A 21,429-nucleotide genomic window follows, 5' to 3' on the forward strand; every position below is an offset into this window, starting at 1 on the left:
TATCTAACAAGAACAGAAGTTGAATGAAAAACACAAAACACTGTGCAGAAGACCCAGGACCATGACACATGAATGCAATCCATTCCTTCCACTTTTGTGAAAAGGCGTCTCCTTTAGACCTTTGCAAGAAACCCATCCTCTCATAAAGATATCCTTTATATACTCATTCTTTGAGCTATTTTTTTTTGTAACCAACAATGAGCCTTTTTTTTTACCACAACATCCTCTTTAATTACTCCAAGATACAGCACCATGGGATCTACAGGAATTTTGCCACCTATTTCCTTTCTTAGAGTTAAACATGTATCGTCCCAAAATATTTGAACATTCATGTCCAAAGATTTTGTGAGTGGGTGTCATTCATGTGACCACATTGCCTCCTGCTGCTGTGACTCACATTGCTTTTAAGGTGAATGTAAGGAGTAATAATTTAAATTGAATACGGTACTTTATGGGCAGCCAATGCAAGCTAGCTAGAACAGGAGTAATAGGGCAAAATTTCCTGGTACCAGTCAAGAGGCGGGCTGCTTCATTTTGGTCTGTTTGCAGTCTGAGAAGAAGAGAAGAGGGAAGACCGTAGTACAAGGAATTACAATAATCCAACCTGGAGGTCACAAAAGTTATCTTAGTGAACTTCTCAAATCACATACTCCTGCTAGAACACTTAGATCTGCCACTCAACTACTTCTGACCCAACCCAGATCTCGGCTGAAGTCCTGGGGTGACCGTGCGTTTGCTCTGGCTGCCCCGGTACTGTGGAATACCCTTCCTCTCGACCTCCACGCATCTGATTCCATTGCACTGTTCAAATCACGACTAAAAACCCACTTATTCAATCTTGCCTTTCCCTCTAGTTAATATTTCTTTTATGATTTTATATTATGCACTTTTATGCTCATTTAACTTCTTGTTTGCTCTGTACCTGTTGCTTTCCTATGTATCAGTGACAGCTACCTGCTTGCATACCTAGTACTTGCTTTGGTCCTATTTCTATTATCTTCCTTCTATTCTCTATGCTACTTGTTAAGCACCTTGGCATACCCTTGGTTTTTAAGTGTGCTTTATAAATAAAGTTTATTATTATTAATACAAAGCTTTCGCCATCCCTGAAAACCAAGTTATCAAAATATTCAGTTTGAAGTAATTTGATTGAAAACATTAATTCAGGAAAGTATTCAGGAAAGTGATCACTCTAGAGTTGTGACTGACAAAAGAGCTCGTTTAAAGAGTTTTGATGAGATTTGACCCAATGCGAGAAAAACTGAAATAAACACTGAATTACTTTTTTGTGACTCATTTTAACATTTATCACTGAACATATAAATAAGCAAGGAATTTCAATATGTGCACATTCATCTACAATAACACAAATGATTATACACAAAATGCTAACACACAAATGTGTATGCTGCTGTATGTGATTTGCTTTAATTACATAAATTTGATGTATACTAGTCTATAGTGTTAAAACTGTTACATTCCAGCTGCAGTACATGTGGCAATAATCAGACTAAAAGGATAGTGTTTGTTACACAATGAGGTTGTGTAAAATAGATACATGTAAATGAAGAACTGTCAACTGTCAAGAAAACATTTTTATATATAAACTGAAAATGCACTTAAATTTTAGTTGAAAATGGATCATAAACACACTTGGGTAGAAAGAAAATGTAACGTGTGGGCATAAGGACATCAGTTATAAATATTTGTTTCTTTTACATTAACTGTTCGAGAACATTATTTTACGACAGACATGAGCGTGAATGATGAATATGAATCCAAAACATTGTGAAACAATGTGAACAACAATGACAAACTGCTCATAAATCATTTGATCTATGAATGAAAGTAGTTTTGTTGAATCTCCTCCTCCTTTGGTTTCCTCTGTGTCTTTATAAGCTCCAGTATCTCTTCTCACAATCTTACTCACATCTCAGCTGAACAGTAAAGATCATTTACACCTCACACTGACAACATGCTGTGGACCCTCTGCACTCTCATCACTGCTCTAACATGTAAGATCTTCTTCTCATTTCTGTTTTAATTCCATATTTAGAGCTAAAATTTATCTTCAGTTTTTTCTGTGTTTCCTGGCAGATGTTGATGCAGTGATCGTGTTGACCCAAACACCTGCTGTCCACACAGTTTCTCCAGGTCAAGAAGTTGTTCTCAACTGTAACATAGAGAGATATGATGGGAATTCTGTTAGCTGGTATAAACAAGTTCCTGGAACGGTTCCTCAGTATGTTCTAAGTTTTCACTATTTAGTTAGCTCACTCAGCTTTGGAACAGAATTCTCCTCTGACAGGTTCAACTCTAAATCCTCATCAAACATTGATTACCAGTTCATTATCAAGCGAGCAGAGACAGGAGACTCTGCAGTGTATTACTGTCAGACATGGGATGACTCTGCTTCTGCACCCGTATCACAGTGATTCAGGCTGTGACAAAAACCTCCTCATTAGTACTTCTGCTTTTTGAGAAACTTTTACATGCAGAAAAAAGACCCATCAAGAAAACTCAGTCAAACTCACCACCTTCACATAACATGTTGATAAACTCTCAATTTTTCAGTTTTTAATGCTTTTTAATCTTTGTTATTAAAAGCATAAAGAACAAAGCACTGAAATATGTACATCTCATTTACTCACATCAGCCCAAATGATCATTTAAACCAAACTATCCAACATACAATATTATATGTTGCTGTTTTTTTAATAACATAAATTTTATAGACACTACTCACATGTCTAACTGTTACATTCCAACTGCAGTTTAACTTATTGTTTAAAACAAAGTGTTGTTTACATGCAGTTAAACAAAAATACAAAGCTATACTGAAGATAGTTTAGGACATCTAGGACATCTTCATTTACATTTAGTTTGTATTGATCACAAACATATTTATAAGGCAGAAGGAAAGTGTAGAAAGGTGAGGATAAGGACACTAGTAAATGTTTGATACTTTTACAACCACTTTTCAAGAACATTATTTTTGTCAGACATGGTGATTAAACATGACTTTGGTAATTCTGATGGTGTCATTTGTTGTAGTTATTGTATTATTATTGTATATATTTGAGCTAGTCAGTTTGAGCTAGATCAAATGATGAAGCTCAAACTGACTGACATAATACTCTTGGGAAGGAAATAAACAGTATCTACTCAGTGTCTTTTCTTCTTCCTGGAATTATGTCAAGAATACTTGAATGTCACATTTAGTTAAGCAGGACTCAGAGCTGTGCAGTCAAAAGTTTTATTTACAACACCAGGTGAGTTATTTACATATATACGGGAATAATGCAAAGAAGGTTCCAGGGATTCGAAGAGAAGGTCGGGGAAAACTCACTCACGCTACTCTTTGTTTCAGTCCATAACAGGAAACACACTCAGTCCAATTCCACACTGTGACTCACTCTCACTTATGCTTATCCATGTCAGGTCCAAGGGAAACACGCAAGGATCCAGGAAGATCTATACAGGGAGACGAAGACAGATGTTAGAAGAAATACCAGGGAACACAGGGAAGTACACTAGAGAGAGCCGGGCCTACACTAAAGGAGGTAAGTACAACGAGGAACTTAGGAGGAACGGCACTCCAACAAGGCCTTCAGTTCTGCCTGGATCAATTAGCAGTGACGAGCAACAGGTGAGTAGCACGTGGGTGTAGAAGCCAAGAGGACACAGGAAACCAGACGACGACCTGGCAGAAAAGGTGAGGACAGCACCTTGGAGCAGCAAATGGAGCACCATGAAACTTTAATGAATTTTATGTATTTTCACTTAAATAATTAGTACAAGTGCCCATAAACTACCAAATGATGATCTGTAAATGTTCTTGAAAGTGACTGTTTACACTACACAGTTATGTCAAAAATACATTTCTTGTATTTTCCTGCTCTATTAGCTGGTCCAAAGGCTATGTGCAAATAGAAATGATAAAAAATAAGACTTTTATTTGCAAAAGTAAACAGATAGCAATAGTATGTTCCCCTAACATCACATGCTTTGTTATTGATGACTAATGAATAAAAAGAACAACAAAGAATACAATACTAATTTAGAATTATTTTACAACAAACGAATGCCAACAAATTGAATAACAAAAGCACAATAAACATTCAACTTATTTGAAATGAATAAGACTTTGACATAAATACCAATTTTTGGTTCACAAATACACAAACACACACACACACACACACACAAATATATATGACCTGAGGACTATTACTCTCAGTGGTGGTCGTTGTTACAAACAGATTCAGTATTTATCAGTGTGTAATTAGAAACACATTTATAAGGCAGAAAGAAAGGCTGTTACCAAAATCTTCTTGAGAGGCAGCTCTGATTAATGCTGGCCAATAACGAGGACTTCATGAAATCTTGCACAAAACAAGTGACATGAAGGAATAAACATGACTACAGAGAGAGACGGTATTTAAAACACTTTAACATTGTTTAAAATGAACAGATTGATGAAGAGAATGAGATGTTGACAGTAAAAGTTAGTCTCTACAGTATGTTTCAGTTCCTCTCCCCTCATCAGTTACAGTCAGGAGGTTTTTGTACAGCCATGTATACAAACTGAATCACTGTGGTATTCGGGCAAGGCACCAAGCTGATTGTGACAAGTAAGTACTTTTTAACTGATCATAAAACAAGAGAGATTTTGCAAAAATCTGCTGATGACTACTTAAGTCAAAATTTTTCTTGTTCAACATCATGTTTTGTGATTTTGTGCAATCAAAAAACTGAAAAGGTGTCAAACCAAATTTGTATATTTTTATATAAATGTTCACTGAGAATGATGTGAAATATGATATTGTTCGTTCTTATTATTCTCATAATGTTTTAATTTATATTTGGGTTGGCATTTCAAAAACATAGGCCTGTTTTCTCTTTCTTCAATAGCAGTTAACAGTGTTACTAAAGTTAAAAATTAATTTTAAGTGATTAGAAACTGGCCGTACCATTTTTTTTTTAAAGAAAGAAAAATGCTCACATGTTATGCAGAAACCAGAATTAAATTCATGACATCTTACATGAAAAGTTAATGAGTAGCTAATCATATTTTATTTTGGGAAAACTTAAAAAGAAATTCAATTGCTATGTTGGGTTATGTCTGTATATTTTTGCAAATAACAGTATAGTAGTATTGTTTTCTTCTAATTTCATAACAAATATTATGTTTATTCCATATTGACTCTTATTGATGTCTTGATTTTTTTTGTTTTCATTATTTTATTTCATTTCCTTTGATTTTTCCTGAACATCTTTCATGTATTTTCAGCCTCCAGCCTCCCTCCTCCTGTCCTGACAGTCTTCCCTCCGTCCAGTGCTGAGCTCCAGTCCAGCACAGCTTCTCTGGTCTGTCTGTCCAGTCAGTCTGTGCCTTTTGCAGATGTGAGCTGGTTGGCTGCTGGGAGTCCAGTGAGCAGTGGGATCTCTACCAGCACTGCTGTTCAGAGACCAGACCAGACTTACCAAATCAGCAGCTCTCTGACCATCCAGACATCAGACTGGAACATGGATAAGGTTTATACATGTAAAGTGTCTTTGGGCTCACAGACTTCAGAGAAAACCATCAAGAAGTCAGAATGTCCCACTGAATAGTCGAGGACCAGAATGTGCATTTAAAATCTGCTTCTTTACTGCTTGTGCTGTTTGCTCATTACGGTCTTTACGTGTTAGAAATCAGAATAAAGCAAAAGGTTTAAGTCATGTATTCATTTGCTGGTTTTTGACAAGTATTTTCAGGAATTTGTGTTTTGCATTAAATTAATAAAAGCATTGATTTAAAAAATGTGTTTTCTTGTGAGTAAATGGGAAAATGTGTCACTGTATTATAAATGACATAAGTTTAAGGTTATTAAAACGAACTGTTAAATTTTGGAGAGGGGCACAGAGAGGAAAAAAAACACTCATAAGCACACCACTTTTTAAAATATCTTCTTCCCATAGTTAAAACATAAGTATTTTCTGACATACACGCTATGTAATATTTGAACACTAGAGAGCATCATTTAATAATTCTTCCTGAGTAACAGAGAGAGCAAATGTCACCGGTTTAAAATGTTGCAAATGAATCTTCACACTCAGTTAGTGAAGCATAACCTGTCTGCTCTTCTGTTTTTTCATGTCCATGATGCACCTGCAGGTCTTATAACCTCATGTAAATGAAGTATCAGCTCTCTGTAAAATAAAATGGAACTGCTGTTTACTGGAAATGTTTTAATTATTACCATTTGATCATTCAGAGACAGTTAGCTGAATCCTGTTTGATTTTTGCCTAAACATAACTTTATTTACTGTTATGGAACACTAAATAGAGTCCAGTTATGAAATGAAATGTGTTACACCCCAAAACCCATAAAAAAGGAAAGATAACGCCCCCACTCTAATCTCCCAAGGAAAGACCAATGCTGCCACAGGGTTGCGCTTTCACAACAACCAGATATTTTGTTAATTTCAAAAGGTAGCAAGCATCAAGATGGGCATGGTCAAAACAACAAGCAAAACACTCTACAAAGAAACAGAACTGACCTACCTATAACGAGAAACCCAAAAGAAAATACTGGCCTCTTACCTGTCTCCCTAACCTAAACAGGAGAAAAAGGTTTTGTCAGGTCACAAATTTTGAAGCTTTTGAATCCAATTAAAATCAAATCACTCATACTGATTCTCTGGAAAAGAGCAGAACAGACTTAGAACAGAGTTTATTAAACATTGTCATATGAACAGCAGAACAGTGCATTTACAGCAAAAATAACACATAGCAATCAACACAAACAAAAGCGAAGTAACCCCGGGGTGTAGAGCCTTAAAGCACAAACAGAAACACATCCAAAAGACAGAAAGGAAAGAAGCAGCAGACAAAAGCTACCCAATGCATATTTCACTCATGTTATTTAGGGACAGTGATCCCCCCTCCCATCGTTGGGTATGCTTTCTTCCTTTTTTTATTTCTCTTCATCTTCTTTTTGACACTCTTCCACATCCTGATAACAGAGAGATCAAGCAAATTCATTATAAACCCACCAAGATAAAGTGGTGGGTTTACATTATCTGCAACACATTATGCAGATAATATTTTGTAGTTTTTCTCTGTCAATTTTTGCAAATTTCTCAAAGCAGAATCATCATAACACTCATTATGCAGTTCTGACAAGCAGTTAGGGCATTTTTATGACACAGACTCACCTGTGCACAGGACACCCCAACAATTAAAAAAACAACAACAACCTTTTCACATTCGCCAAAACACGAATAATAAGTCAGTCACTTCAATTCTGGGATGAATGAATGTAAATTTTTCACCACCCTATAAAGACAGATTCATTGAAATATGACTAATATCTAATAATATAATATCTAATATCTAGCAACTTAAAGCTAGCAACTTATGCTTTTTTTGGTCCAGACTCACACAATTAGTTTTTAAATATTGTTCTGTTATTTTTATTGATTGTATTTTTATTTTCATTTAAATTTTCACTTTAAATAAAGAAAGCCCCAGAATACACACACATTATTCACACACAAAGCCTCACATCGTTAGCTTTTATTATTATTGTACTGTAGCATATGTCTGATCAAAAACTGTGAAGGTTCTCAGTCATCCAGGTCATCTTCTTTCCAAGCTTCTTAGAATTTGATCAAAAACATGCTAATTGTGAATATGATTTCAAGCCACAGTAAGACAAAATTGAAAACAATTCATTTGGCATTACAGTTCAGCAATTTCACTAACTCGTGCTTAACTAAAATTCAGTCAAAATAAAACAAGGCTGCATCAAACTCAGAGTTATGATCTCATTTGTTATGAAAGATGAATATAAACCAGATACACTGATTAAGTACTTTATTTTTTGAAGAGTAAATTCGAAGATATGAAATCACTGAGATTAAAACAATAATGCTCATATAAAGACAATGTTCACTGTATGAAATTATCAATAATTTATATTACTTAATTTAGTTTCTATAAATAAAAGCTGTTTTGCTGAATCTCCTCCTCTTTTACTTCTGCTCCTCTGTGTCTTTATAAGCTTCAGTATCTCTTCTCTTCTCACTACAGCCCCTCTCATCTTTCAGCTGGACAGTTTCACCACCTAATATCATCATGTTGGGAACCCTCTGTGCTCTCATCACTGCTCTAACGTGTAAGATTTTCTTTTCATTTATATAACAGTTTGTATATGTTGAGGTAAATCTTTCACTCATTTATTTCTGTGTTTCCTGGCAGATGTTGATGCAGTGATCGTGTTGACCCAAACACCTGCTGTCCACACAGTTTCTTCAGGTCAAGAAGTTGTTCTCAACTGCAACATAGAGAGATATGATGGGAATTATATTAACTGGTATAAACAAGTTCCTGGAGGGATTCCTCAGTATGTTCTAAGATTTCATTATTCTGGCAGCTCACTCAGCTTTGGAACAGGATTCTCCTCTGACAGATTCAACTCTAAATCCTCATCAAACATTGATTACCAGTTCATTATCAAGCGAACAGAGACAGGAGACTCTGCAGTGTATTACTGTCAGACATGGGATGACTCTGCTTCTGCACCCGTATCACAGTGAATCAGGCTGTGACAAAAACCTCCTCATTAGTACTTCTGCTTTTTCAGACTCTTTCCCTTACAGATTATAGATTCATCAAGAAAATTCTAAAGAAAACATATGGTGTTATTTTTGTGCCACTATTCTGAGTGCACGTAAATAAAAACGCACCACCTTCAGATAATGTGTTTTTAAATACTGGATTGCTAGTTTTTTCTTCTTAAGTTAAAAGTATCAAAAGGAAAACAATGAAACACATTCACACATTATCAGATAAATCAAAATTAAATTTCTCTCAATCAATTTGGTGCAATTCTCACAGCAGAAAGGTCATTCTGACCAGTCTACATGCTTTGCTCAAAACAGTTAGGGCAGTTTTCATAACTCACACTCAACCGTGCAAAAGACAATGTAACTATTTTATATTTGTCAAAACATGAATAGTCTGTCAGTCACCTCATCTCTGTGATAAATGATCATTTCCCCAGCCTGAAGACCAATTCATTAAAATGTTTAGTTTTTTGTTTAGTTTTGAGATAGAATAGAATAGAATAAACCTTTATTATCCCACAAATGAGAAATGAGGTTTAAATATTTCTGTAAGGAATAGGAACAGCTTTTTAGACAGCGCATCTTGAAACTAGAGAATTTACATTGGCAGATCTTTTCACTTGTTCCAAGCTTTTGTTCTCTTCCTGCCCAGCATGCACCTGCAGGTCTTAGTCCTCAGGTCTCATTCATAACCTCATGAGAAATGTTGAAATACAGAGAGCTGAAGCTGAAATTTTGCACTTAATATCACTAACTTTGTGTTAGGGTACCTGGGTCATCGACCAGGAGTTTTGAGTTTTGCATTACTATTGAGCTTTGATTTTGTTTATCATTTCTAGTCTTTTGGTTTCTTTGTTGGAGTTCTCTGCCTCATGGTTTATGTCTCTGTGTTCTATAGTTGCTCTGTCTCCCCCTCCTTGCTGCATCCCCTTGTCAAGTCCACGTGTCTGTTATGTTTCCTGTTTTACTTTGAAAGTCCATGTCGCATGTGAATGTATCTGGTTTTGCTTCCCTTGTCTTGTTAGCCCTGATTTGTCCCAGCTGTGTTTCCCTCCTGTCTCCCATTCCCTGATGGCTCCATCTCTGTATTAAGCCCTGTGTTTTCTTTGGTCTATGGCGCAATCTCCATTCTCCCATGCTGTCCGTCCACCTGCCCAGCCCAGTTTTTATAATAATGGATTGGATTTATATAGCGCTTTTTAAGGCACCCAAAGCGCTTTACAATGCCACTATTCATTCACACACTGGTGGAGGCAAGCTACGGTTGTAGCCACAGCTGCCCTGGGGCAGACTGACAGAAGCGAGGCTGCCATATCGCGCCATCGGCCCGGTAGGGTAAAGTGTCTTGCCCAAGGACACAACAACCAGGACAGAGAGCCCAGGGATCGAACCGGCGACCTTCCGGTTACAGATACGCTTCCCAACCCCCTGAGCTACGGTCGCGCAGTAATAAATCTTTGCTTTAAGTCTGCACTTTTGGATCCATCATTCCTCCTATCCTGCCTGCACACAGCCTAAACATGACACTTTGAAATATAATTTAAAATAGCCAAATTTAAATATAACCAATCAGAATTTTTTTTTAATTAGTACTTTTTATTTAGCAAGTTTTAATTTTGATTAAACTGTTTGTTCATAACAATGAAGGACATAGCATCTCCGTCAGCTGTCATGATACAACTGCTGTGACAAATTTTGACATAATTATATCATTTTTATTTTGCTGCTGAATCTTAATGGTTTATCACAGGGTGGGAATTTCAAGCTGCAAACTGCTTCTGTTTTTAAAAAACTGTTTTTATACATCACATTTTAAACAGGCCCATCTTATTTACAGATATTTAGTTATTTAATTAGATGATCCCACTGTTGTGCAAAGTCACCACAAAGTCTGACATGTGAGAGAATAACTTTCTGTGAAAATGATTTTTTTACAGAGCTAAAGCTGAAATTGTAAACTTTATGTTGCTTCAGAATATGCTAATCTAATTACAAGTTAAAAGTATAAAATATAACCAACCATGGAAAAAGAATGGCTATTAACCATTCCAAAATAATTAAAAAAAAACTATATATACAAGACATATTATTATTGTTATTAATATTAATAACACAGGCAAGCGAAAAAAATAAAACCTCCAATGCTCCTCCTCCTGTTAGTTGTATTAAATAGCTCCTCCACCATCGCCTCTCCACTCAGTTCTCAGCCCACTCAGACAACATGCTGGTGACTCTCTGTGCTCTCATCACTGCTCTAACATGTAAAGAGTCTAAAATATACTGAAGAATAGACTTCATGTTACAGTTAAATGTAAGTGTGTCTCTCTTGACTCCATGTCTTCTTGTTGTTTGCAGGTGTGAGTGGTGTAACGGTGCTGACACAGAAACCTCCTGTTTTATCAGTGAGGAAAGGAGAGACAGCCACCATGGACTGTAACCTGGGGACTGTTACTGGCTATGTTGCTGCCTGGCATAAACAGATTCCAGGAGGAAGTCCTCAGTTTGTGCTGTATTTTCATCGTAGCCATAGTTCTCCAACCTATGGCTCTGGGTTCTCCTCTTCAAAATTCACATCCACTCATCAGTCAACAACAGATTATCGTTTGATCATCAAGAATGTGGAGGAGGGAGACTCTGCAGTCTATTACTGTCAGACATGGGACGGCTCTGCTAACAGTGGGGTATCACAGTGATTCACACTGTGACAAAAACCTCCTCACAGATACTTCTGCTTTTTGATGCTCTTTCACATGCTGAAAAAAAGACACATCCAAGAAACACACTGAAATCACACCACCTTCAAATACTGTGTTATTTGTTTTGTTTTGTTTTTTAATTAATTTTAATATTCATCATTGAAAATATGAATAAAGCAAGCAGAGGAATATAGAGATATTATTCAGCCAAAACATGTCAGAAGTGGACTAATACTGTATATAACTAAAAGTTATCATTAAGTAATAGAAATTTAGTATGCACCAGTCTCAGCTCTTAAATAGTGATGACTATACATCAGGCAGAAATAAAAATATGACGAGAAGAAAATGTGTGATGTGTGAGGATAAGGGCATTTGCATTTAAACTACAACTGTTCTGAATTTGTTGAGACTTGTTCTACCTCATGTTCTTATAAACGTTACTGTTTATTCTTTTCACATAAGTCCTGCTCACATTTCAGCTTGAAAGAGATAAAACTGTCAATAATCAGTTATATAATATTTATTCCCTTTACAACAATATTTTCGTGAGCAATATGTCATGACAGCCATAAGTGTGTCGATTGAACATGAGCCAGAAACATTTAATTGATGTTATTTGCATTATAAATGATTTTTTATTCTATGAATGAAAATCATTTTGTTGAATCTCCTCCTCCTTTGGTTTGCCTCTCCTCTGTGTCTTTAAGTGTCAGTATCGCTTCACTTCTCACTACAATCCCACTCACATCTCAGCTGAACAGTAAAGATCATTTACACCTCACACTGACAGCATGCTGTGGATCCTGTGCACTCTCATCACTGCTCTAACATGTAAGATCTTCTGTTTTAGGGTGTATATTTTTGGAGGTAAACTTTTCATTCATGTTTTTGTGTGTGTTTCCTGGCAGATGTTGATGCAGTGATCGTGTTGACCCAAACACCTGCTGTCCACACAGTTTCTCCAGGTCAAGAAGTTGTTCTCAACTGCAACATAGAGAGATATGATGGGAATTCTGTTAGCTGGTATAAACAAGTTCCAGGTGAGGCTCCTCAGTATGTTCTAAGATTTCGTCATTCTAGCAGCTCACCCAGCTTTGGAACAGGATTCTCCTCAGACAGATTCAACTCTAAATCCTCATCAAATATTGATTACCAGTTCATTATCAAGCGAGCAGAGACAGGAGACTCTGCAGTGTATTACTGTCAGACATATGATGACTCTGCTTCTGCGTACGTATCACAGTGATTCAGGCTGTGACAAAAACCTCCTCAGTATTACTTCTGCTTTTAGAAACGCTTTCATATGCAGATAATATATATATCCAATAAACTAAGTGTAACCCACTATCTTTAGACTGTGTTTTTAAACACTGGAATGTTGTTGGTGTTTTTTTTTATTCATTTTAACCTTGATTATTAAAAGTATAAAAAGAAAAGTACTGAAAAATACATCTCATTCACTAACATTGGCCCAAATTATAATATGTAAAAACACATAAACCAAACTATCCAACATACGGTATTTTATGTTTTTGCAAGTTATTTTTAAATAAGAAAGATTTTATAGACTACTCTCAGCTCTTTCATGGTTATAATTGTTTAATTGTTACATTCCAGCTGCAGTAAATGTGACAGTAACCAGATTCTATCTGTCAGACAGAACGAATCAATAGAAATATAGACTGGATTCATCAAAAACACATTTTTAAATGGAGAAGCAAATTCTCATTTCATATAGAGATGTGTTTATGATGTTTGTCTTAATTAATTTGTCTTATATTTAATGTGTACATGTTCTGATTTTGACATGGTTACATATATAAATGTTGATGTTTTTGCTTTTGAAACTGTAATAACAATTCTTTTCAACCTTTCTAGTTGGTTTTCCCTCATTTCCGTCATTAACAAGAAACTTGTGTTGCTGAAGTGTGCCAAGAACAAAGGTGCTGCTAAGAAAGATATCCATCTCTATCTGGGTGTTTATAATAGTTCAGACAGATTTAGTACCATATAATGAACCTTCATGTTAGATGTTTATAAGCCAGAAAGTAAATCTAGAAAATTGAAGACAAGAACACTAGAGATTTCATTCTTTTACCTTTTTTCATTAACATTATTTATGTAAGTCAGGTCTTTAAAATATGACCATGAACTAGTAACACTGAAGGTGTGATTTACTACACTAAGTGTAAATACAGTTGAGATTGAAATAACTCCATTATAGATACAGAGAGACTTCACTAAAACATAATTAGGTCACACATTATTATAATTACACATTAGTAAGCATTAGTAAGGTACTGGTAAAAATATTAGTCATTTACCATAATATACAAGCATATACTGGTGTTTTTAAAAGTCATGTTTGACTTTGCCTCCTTTGTCACCGATTCTGTTCATAATTTTTATGGACAGGATTTCTAGGCGCAGCCAAGTGGCGGAGGGCTTTCACTTCGGTGGCCTCAGAATCTCATCTCTGCTTTTCGCGGATGATGTGGTCCTGTTGGCTTCATCGGGTGAAGGCCTCCAGCTCGCACTGGAACAGTTCGCAGCCGAGTGTGAAGCAGCGAAAATGAGGATCAGCACCTCCAAATCTGAGGCCATGGTTCTCAGCCGGAAAAGAATGGAGTGCCCACTCCGGGTCGGGGATGAGTTCCTGCCCCAAGTGGAGGAGTTCAAGTATCTCGGGGTCTTGTTAGCGAGTGATGGGAGAAGGGAGCCGGAGATCGACAGACGGATTGGTGCTGCGGCCGCAGTGATGCGGTCGCTGCACCGGTCCGTCGTGGTGAAGAGGGAGCTGAGTGTAAAAGCGAAGCTCTCAATTTACCGGTCGATCTACGTCCCTACCCTCACCCTATGGCCACGAGCTGTGGGTAGTGACCGAAAGAACGAGATTGCGGATACAAGCAGCAGAAATGAGCTTCGTCCGAAGGGTGCCTGGCCTCTCCCTTAGAGATAGGGTGAGAATTTCAGCCATCCGGGAGGGGCTCAGAGTAGAGCCGCTGCTCCTCCACATCGAAAGGAGCCAGCTGAGGTGGTTCGGGCATCTGACAAGGATGCCTCCTGGGCGCCTCCTGGGGTTGGTGTTCCGGGCATGTCCCACCGGGAGGAGGCTGGAGAGATTATATCTCTCGGCTGGCCTGGGAACGCCTTGGTGTTCCCCCGGATAAGCTGGAGGAGGTGGCTGGGGAGAGGGAGGTCTGGGCTTCTCTGCTGCCCCCGCAACCCGGCCCCGGATAAAGCGGAAGAAGAGGGATGGATGGATGTTTAACTTCATGCTTTTCTGAATAGTTTCTGGGATGCTTAGAACTCAAATTGCACTGCTAGAAATAGGTTATTTTGATGCACATGCTGTTTTCTTTGCAAATTTGCATTATGGGATTGTTTTTCGTTTTTTCTGCAGTATATAAAAATTGGTGTATCTCAAAAATAAAACTATGGGCTATAACAGTTGTGTTGATGTATAGCAACTTGAAATGCTCCCAAAAATGGCACTACAGCATGTAAAAATATAAAGTAAGCTCTGGCGGACTTGGTTCTATGGTAGGTCTTAAAGGGTTAAGGAATTTTTAATCATTAAAAAGTATATTGGAAAACATTATATCATTGTTGTGAAATATAAGCAGACTGATGAGGCGCATGATATGTTGACAGTGAAAGTTGGCCTAAACAGGATGTTTCAGTTCCTCTCCCCTCATCAGTGACAGTCAGGAGGTTTTTGTACAGCCATGTATACAAACTGAATCACTGTGGTATTCGGACAAGGCACCAAGCTGATTGTGACAAGTAAGTACTGTTCAATTCAATTCAATTCAATTCAATTCAATTTTATTTATATAGCGCCAAATCACAACAAAAGTCGCCTCAAGGCGCTTCATAGATACAGAGAAAAACCCAACAATCATATGACCCCCTATGAGCAAGCACTTTGGCGACAGTGGGAAGGAAAAACTCCCTTTTAACAGGAAGAAACCTCCGGCAGAACCAGGCTCAGGGAGGGGCGGCCATCTGCTGCGACCAGTTGGGGTGAGAGAAGGAAGACAGGATAAAAGACATGCTGTGGAAGAGAGACAGAGGTTAATAACAGATATGATTCAATGCAGAGAGGTCTATTAATACATAGTGAGTGAGAAAGGTGACTGGAAAGGAAAAACTCAATGCATCTTGGGAATCCCCCGGCAGCCTACGTCTATTGCAGCATAACTAAGGGAGGATTCAGGGTCACCTGGTCCAGCCCTAACTATATGCTTTAGCAAAAAGGAAAGTTTTAAGCCTAATCTTGAAAGTAGAGATAGTTTCTGTCTCCCGAATCCAAACTGGAAGCTGGTTCCACAGAAGAGGGGCCTGAAAACTGAAGGCTCTGCCTCCCATTCTACTTTTAAATACTCTAGGAACAACAAGTAGGCCTGCAGAGCGAGAGCGAAGTGCTCTAATAGGGTGATATGGTACTACAAGGTCATTAAGATAAGATGGGGCCTGATTATTTAAGACCTTGTATGTGAGGAGCAGGATTTTGAATTCAATTCTGGATTTAACAGGAAGCCAATGAAGGGAAGCCAAAACAGGAGAAATATGCTCTCTCCTTCTAGTCCCTGTCAGTACTCTTGCTGCAGCATTTTGGATTAGCTGAAGGCTTTTCAGTGAGTTTTTTGGACATCCTAATAATAATGAATTACAGTAGTCCAGCCTGGAAGTAATAAATGCATGAACTAGTTTTTCAGCGTCACTCTGAGACAGGATATTTCTAATTTTAGAGATGTTGCGCAAATGGAAGAAAGCAGTCTTACATATTTGTTTAATATGTGCGTTGAAGGACATGTCCTGGTCAAAAATGACTCCAAGGTTCCTCACAGCGTTACTGGAGGCCAAGGTAATGCCATCCAGAGTATGAATCTGGTTAGATACCATATTTCTAAGATTTTCAGGGCCGAGTACAATAACCTCAGTTTTATCTGAATTAAGAAGCAGAAAGTTAGCGGCCATCCAGGTCTTTATGTCTTTAAGACATTCCTGCAGTTTAACTAATTGGTGTGTGTTATCTGGCTTCATGGACAGATAGAGCTGGGTGTCATCTGCATAGCAGTGAAAATGTATGCTATGTCTTCTAATGATGCTGCCTAAGGGAAGCATGTATAATGTAAACAGAATTGGTCCTAGCACTGAACCCTGTGGAACTCCATAATTGACCTCAGTGTGTGAAGAGGACTCTCCATTTACATGCACAAATTGGAGTCTATTAGATAGATATGATACAAACCACTGCAGTGCAGTACCTGTAATACCTACAGCATGTTCTAATCGCTCTAATAGGATATTATGGTCGACAGTATCGAACGCTGCACTGAGGTCTAGCAGGACAAGCACAGAGATGAGTCCACTGTCAGAGGCCATAAGAAGATCATTTGTAACCTTCACTAAAGCTGTTTCTGTGCTGTGATGAGCTCTGAAACCTGACTGAAACTCTTCAAATAAACCATTCCTCTGCAGATGATCTGTTAGCTGTTTGACAACTACTCTTTCAAGGATTTTTGATATGAAAGGAAGGTTGGAGATTGGCCTATAATTAGCTAAGACTGCTGGGTCTAGAGATGGCTTTTTGAGTAAAGGTTTAACCACAGCCAGCTTGAAGGCCTGTGGTACATAGCCGATTATTAGAGATAGGTTGATCGTATTTAAGATCGAAGAATTAATCAATGGCAGGACTTCTTTGAGCAGTTTTGTAGGAATGGGGTCTAAAAGACACGTTGATGGTTTGGAGGAAGTAATTATTGAAGTTAACTCAGAAAGATCAATTGGAGAAAAAGAGTCTAACTTAACATCAATGGTACTAAGAGTAGCTGTAGATAATATTACATCTGTGGGATGATTACTGGTAATTTTTTCTCTAATGATAAAAATTTTATTTGTGAAGAAGTTCATGAAGTCATTACTAGTTAACGTTAAAGGGATGGTTGGCTCAACAGAGCTCTGACTCTTTGTCAGCCTGGCTACAGTGCTGAAGAGAAACCTGGGATTGTTCTTATTTTCTTCAATCAGTGATGAATAGTAAGATGTTCTGGCTTTGCGGAGGGCTTTCTTATAAAGCAGCAAACTATTTCTCCAGGCTAAATGATGATCCTCTAAATTTGTGACACGCCATTTCCTCTCCAGATTACGAGTCATCTGCTTTAGGGTACGTGTTTGAGAATTATACCACGGAGTCAGGTACTTCTGATTAGAGACCTTAGTTTTCACTGGAGCTACAGTATCCAGAGTCGTACGTAGTGAGGAGGTGAAATTATTAACAAGATAATCGACCTCTGTTGGGGTAGCGTTCAGATAGCTGCTCTGCTCTGTGTTGGTACAGGGCATTGAAGATGATAACAGTGGGTGGATTATATTCTGTTTAAATTGATCCTGAAACATTAGAAGATTTCTGATAGTTTACTGAAAAGTTCTTAATTTAATATTTTTATTGTTGATAATCTTTTTTTATATATTTATAGTATCTGATGCAGAGCCAACTCGTATTTTATACGTTAGACATGATTATGAGGTGTATTAAAATCAAGAAATGTTTTCAATCAATTTAAAAAAATGTTGTTTACTGAAAAAGTGAAAAATTTTGTCATTCAATCTTGTTGTTTTCAAAGTATTTTAATTTTTAAAGAATGCATAAGTCTATGTTGTCTTTTCTCATTAAGAGTTTTACCTAATTTAAACATTAATTTAAAGTACAAAATTTAAAAATATCTGGGTTTAAACCTGTCACCTTTGAAATTGAAGGGAATAACTTGCATTGTATAGCATATGATTGCTTGACATATCCTCCAGAATTAAATTAAATTCTCTTTAATGTAAAATTAGGGCTTAATTTAGTTTTGTTTTTTTTTTTTGACAGTTTTTAAAACCAGTTGAAAATGTGTGATTACCTGTTTATTCATTTGTTTTTACAGATAAACTGTTTATATTGTTTGATTTTTACGGAATTTATCTTTATTCTGTATTAAATCTTGTTGATTTTTTCACCACTTCTACTTTTATTACTTCAGTTCTATTTTTCCTGAACATCTTTCATCTTTCATGTATTTTCAGGCTCCAGCCTCCCTCCTCCTGTCCTGACAGTCTTCCCTCCGTCCAGTGCTGAGCTCCAGTCCGACACAGCTTCTCTGGTCTGTCTGTCCAGTCAGTCTGTGCCTTTTGCAGATGTGAGCTGGTTGGCTGCTGGGAGTCCAGTGAGCAGTGGGATCTCTACCAGCACTGCTGTTCAGAGACCAGACCAGACTTACCAAATCAGCAGCTCTCTGACCATCCAGACATCAGACTGGAACATGGATAAGGTTTATACATGTAAAGTGTCTTTGGGCTCAAAGACTTCAGAGAAAACCATCAAGAAGTCAGAATGTCCCACTGAATAGTCGAGGATCAGAATTTTAATACATTTAAATTCAGCTTTTTCACTGTTTGTGCTGTTTCCTTATTGCAAAGCTGATATTTCAGAAATCAGAATAAAGCAAAAGGTTCACATCATTTGTTCATTTGCATTTTCATGAACAGATATTTGCCGTCGTTATGCATTAAATCAATAAAAGCATCGGTTTAAAAATCACTGTTTCTTTGTTCTAAAATAAAAAAAAATCTTTCACCGTTTCACTGAGGGGCACACAGAGGAAAACGATCCATTTATAAGCACATAATTTTTAAAAATGTTTTTCGTCATAAATAAAACATAAAGACATTCTGAAATTCATGCTGTGAGGCATTTGTACACTAGAGAGCATCACTTCATAATTTTACCTGAGTACAGAGAGAAAAAGTGTCACTGGTTTGAAATGTTGGTTCGAGAATTGCAGATTAATCTTCACACTCAGTTAGTGATGCATCAACTCTCAACTCCTCCCTCTCTTCCTGCCTTGTATGCACCTGCAGGTCTCAGCATTTTATTTATAACTACACATGCAAATTAAGATTATCAGCTCTCTGTAAAATAAAATGGAAGCTGCTTACTGGAAATGTTTTATTACTAAAATTTGGTTATTCAGAAACAGTCAGCTGAATGCTCTTTCATTGGCACAAACATACCTTTATGTATTGATTAAAAAGACTAAAGAGAGTCCATTGCTGTGCTTTTTCTTATCACTTTTTCTTTCTGACCTTTGTGCTGCTGTAACAAGTGAATCTCCCCAGTGTAGTAATAATAAAGCCCATGTCTATTTATATCTGTCTGACTTAACTTATATAACCTGACCCACTGCCTTAAATGCAGGTTTGCTTTGGAAGTTTTTTGACTTTTGAAAGTTTTGTCATTATTATATGTATTTTTTTCAGGACTTTTATGGTTTCTTTTTACTGTTGCATCTTATTGCTTTTCTCTATGTGGGCAATTCAAACACAAAGCTGTTTATTATTTCCTTTTCTTTTAAAAGTCACCATCAACTGTCTTTTAGACGTCACATTAATCCCTTTGGGGGTTTTGTGAGTAAGGACATCCAGCATCAAAGTCTGCCAAGTCTAACAAGCAGAGCTCATTGCTAGGCCACACCTTGTGATTTCAGTAGCAGCCAAAAGCACTGCTGATTTAAAAACAACAAATGCATTCTTTATTTTCTGACATTTGATTTGCTGCATGTCACCAAATGGTTTGGCAATTAAAAAAGAAAAGTAAGAAAAGTGACCCAAAAGTTGCTCAATAACTTTAATATACAAGAATAATCTACAGAAAGCTGAAGCTAATTTCTGCACTTGTGACATCTCTTGTTAATGAACTTCAGAATGCTTGTCAGGGTCCCCGAGCAGTTATAAATTATATTGTGTTATGTATATGTATTTGTTGTTCTATGCTTCTGTTCGGTGTTCCACTTATTGTATGTGTAGGCAGGGTGTGTGTATGTGTGCGTATATGTGTGTGGATGTCAAGCACCTGCAGGCCTGATGGGTGTGGTCCTGCTAGAGGATTGGCCACGCCTGAAGCCCCACACACACCTGCTGCTGATCAGGCTCATCGGGGGAGCTATTTAAGAGACTGATGGAGCTCCCACCGACGTGGGATCATTGCATGAGACTCCACGTTAGTCATACAGTTTCGGTTTAGTCCTTGAGTGCATGCCTGCTATAGTATTGTGTCCTGACGGCTGCCTCTATTGTTTTCCCCAAAAGAGGTGTGGAGCACCAGACAGCAGCCAGCACGGGGAGTGCTGAGACACGGGAGCGGAGAGCACTAAGACACGGACTTTTCACGGAGGACGCGACACGGGAGTCAGGGGAGAGCACGGGGATTTATTGTTGTTTTTTCCATACACTGTAAATAAACGCACTGTTTACACACAGAGCTCCGCGCCTGGGTCCTCCTTCCCACATCCCCCACGGTCTGCCACACAGACCGTGACAATGATTTTTTTATCTGAAATTTTCTCCTTTGTTTTCTTTTTTTTAACTTTTCATTTTCTTTAAACATCATGAGGGAGGACACGGCAAAGAAGTAAGACAAACAGAGGAAATAAATACACAAGCCTATTTATGTATGTGTCGCCCACTTAGAATGCCAATCATCCTCAGCTGTTTTAATCTACTTTGTGTTATAACCTTTTTGTTTCTGAAGGCCTTGGTATAATTTACAGATAATTTTCCCATTAATCAGTTTGCTTCAATCAAACTGTAGGCATTTTGTCTCGTTTTGTTTTCATTTTTTTATCATGTTTACTTATACTTCAAACAAAAGCACCGGAACAAACACACATTATTCAAACATTAAACCTCACATCATCACCTTTTAATTCAATTCAGTTTTCATAAAGACTAGAATATTTAAATATAATAATTTAAATATAGCACAAGCAGAAAACAATCAAGAGAACTAAAACCATGACTGACACCAAATTAAGGAATATTAACAAAACTCAAAAATACATTAGCACTGTGTTAAAGACCCAGTGCCATGACACTTTTAAAACAAAGAAACCTCCAACAGAACCAGGGTCAGTGAGGGGTGGCCATCTGCTACGACCAGTTGGGGTGAGAGGAGGCAGACAGCAAAAAAGATCAAATTCAATGTGGCGTATAAACACATAGAGTAAAAAAAGGGGAATGAAGAAAGACATCATAGGAAGCCCTTAGCAACTTAGGTCTATTGAAGCAT

At 37.4% G+C, this 21,429-nt stretch overlaps 1 protein-coding gene and 2 gene segments (V, D, J or C); all 3 read left to right on the top strand.

Moving 5' to 3' along the window:
* The first annotated feature begins 1,925 nt into the window (after positions 1–1,925).
* On the top strand, positions 1,926–5,808 carry LOC146388488 (immunoglobulin lambda-1 light chain-like). Its single transcript, XM_084925832.1, has 4 exons — positions 1,926–2,015; positions 2,098–2,423; positions 4,601–4,634; positions 5,294–5,808. Exons 1-4 carry the CDS (start codon positions 1,976–1,978, stop codon positions 5,614–5,616), a joined length of 723 nt encoding a protein of 240 aa, XP_084781958.1. The 5' UTR covers positions 1,926–1,975; the 3' UTR covers positions 5,617–5,808.
* A 5,029-nt stretch (positions 5,809–10,837) lies between these two features.
* On the top strand, positions 10,838–11,309 carry LOC146388489 (immunoglobulin kappa variable 3-11-like). The segment is given in 2 exon segments: positions 10,838–10,877; positions 10,972–11,309. Coding segments are annotated over 2 exon segments (378 nt in total).
* A 732-nt stretch (positions 11,310–12,041) lies between these two features.
* LOC146388490 (immunoglobulin lambda constant 6-like) lies at positions 12,042–19,492 on the top strand. The segment is given in 3 exon segments: positions 12,042–12,146; positions 12,224–12,355; positions 18,390–19,492. Coding segments are annotated over 3 exon segments (495 nt in total).
* The last annotated feature ends 1,937 nt before the right edge of the window (positions 19,493–21,429 follow it).

Source organism: Perissodus microlepis, chromosome 4, assembly GCF_051167445.1.
Source record: "Perissodus microlepis isolate ML-2025 ecotype Zambia chromosome 4, ASM5116744v1, whole genome shotgun sequence".
NCBI classification, from domain to species: Eukaryota; Metazoa; Chordata; class Actinopteri; order Cichliformes; family Cichlidae; genus Perissodus; species Perissodus microlepis.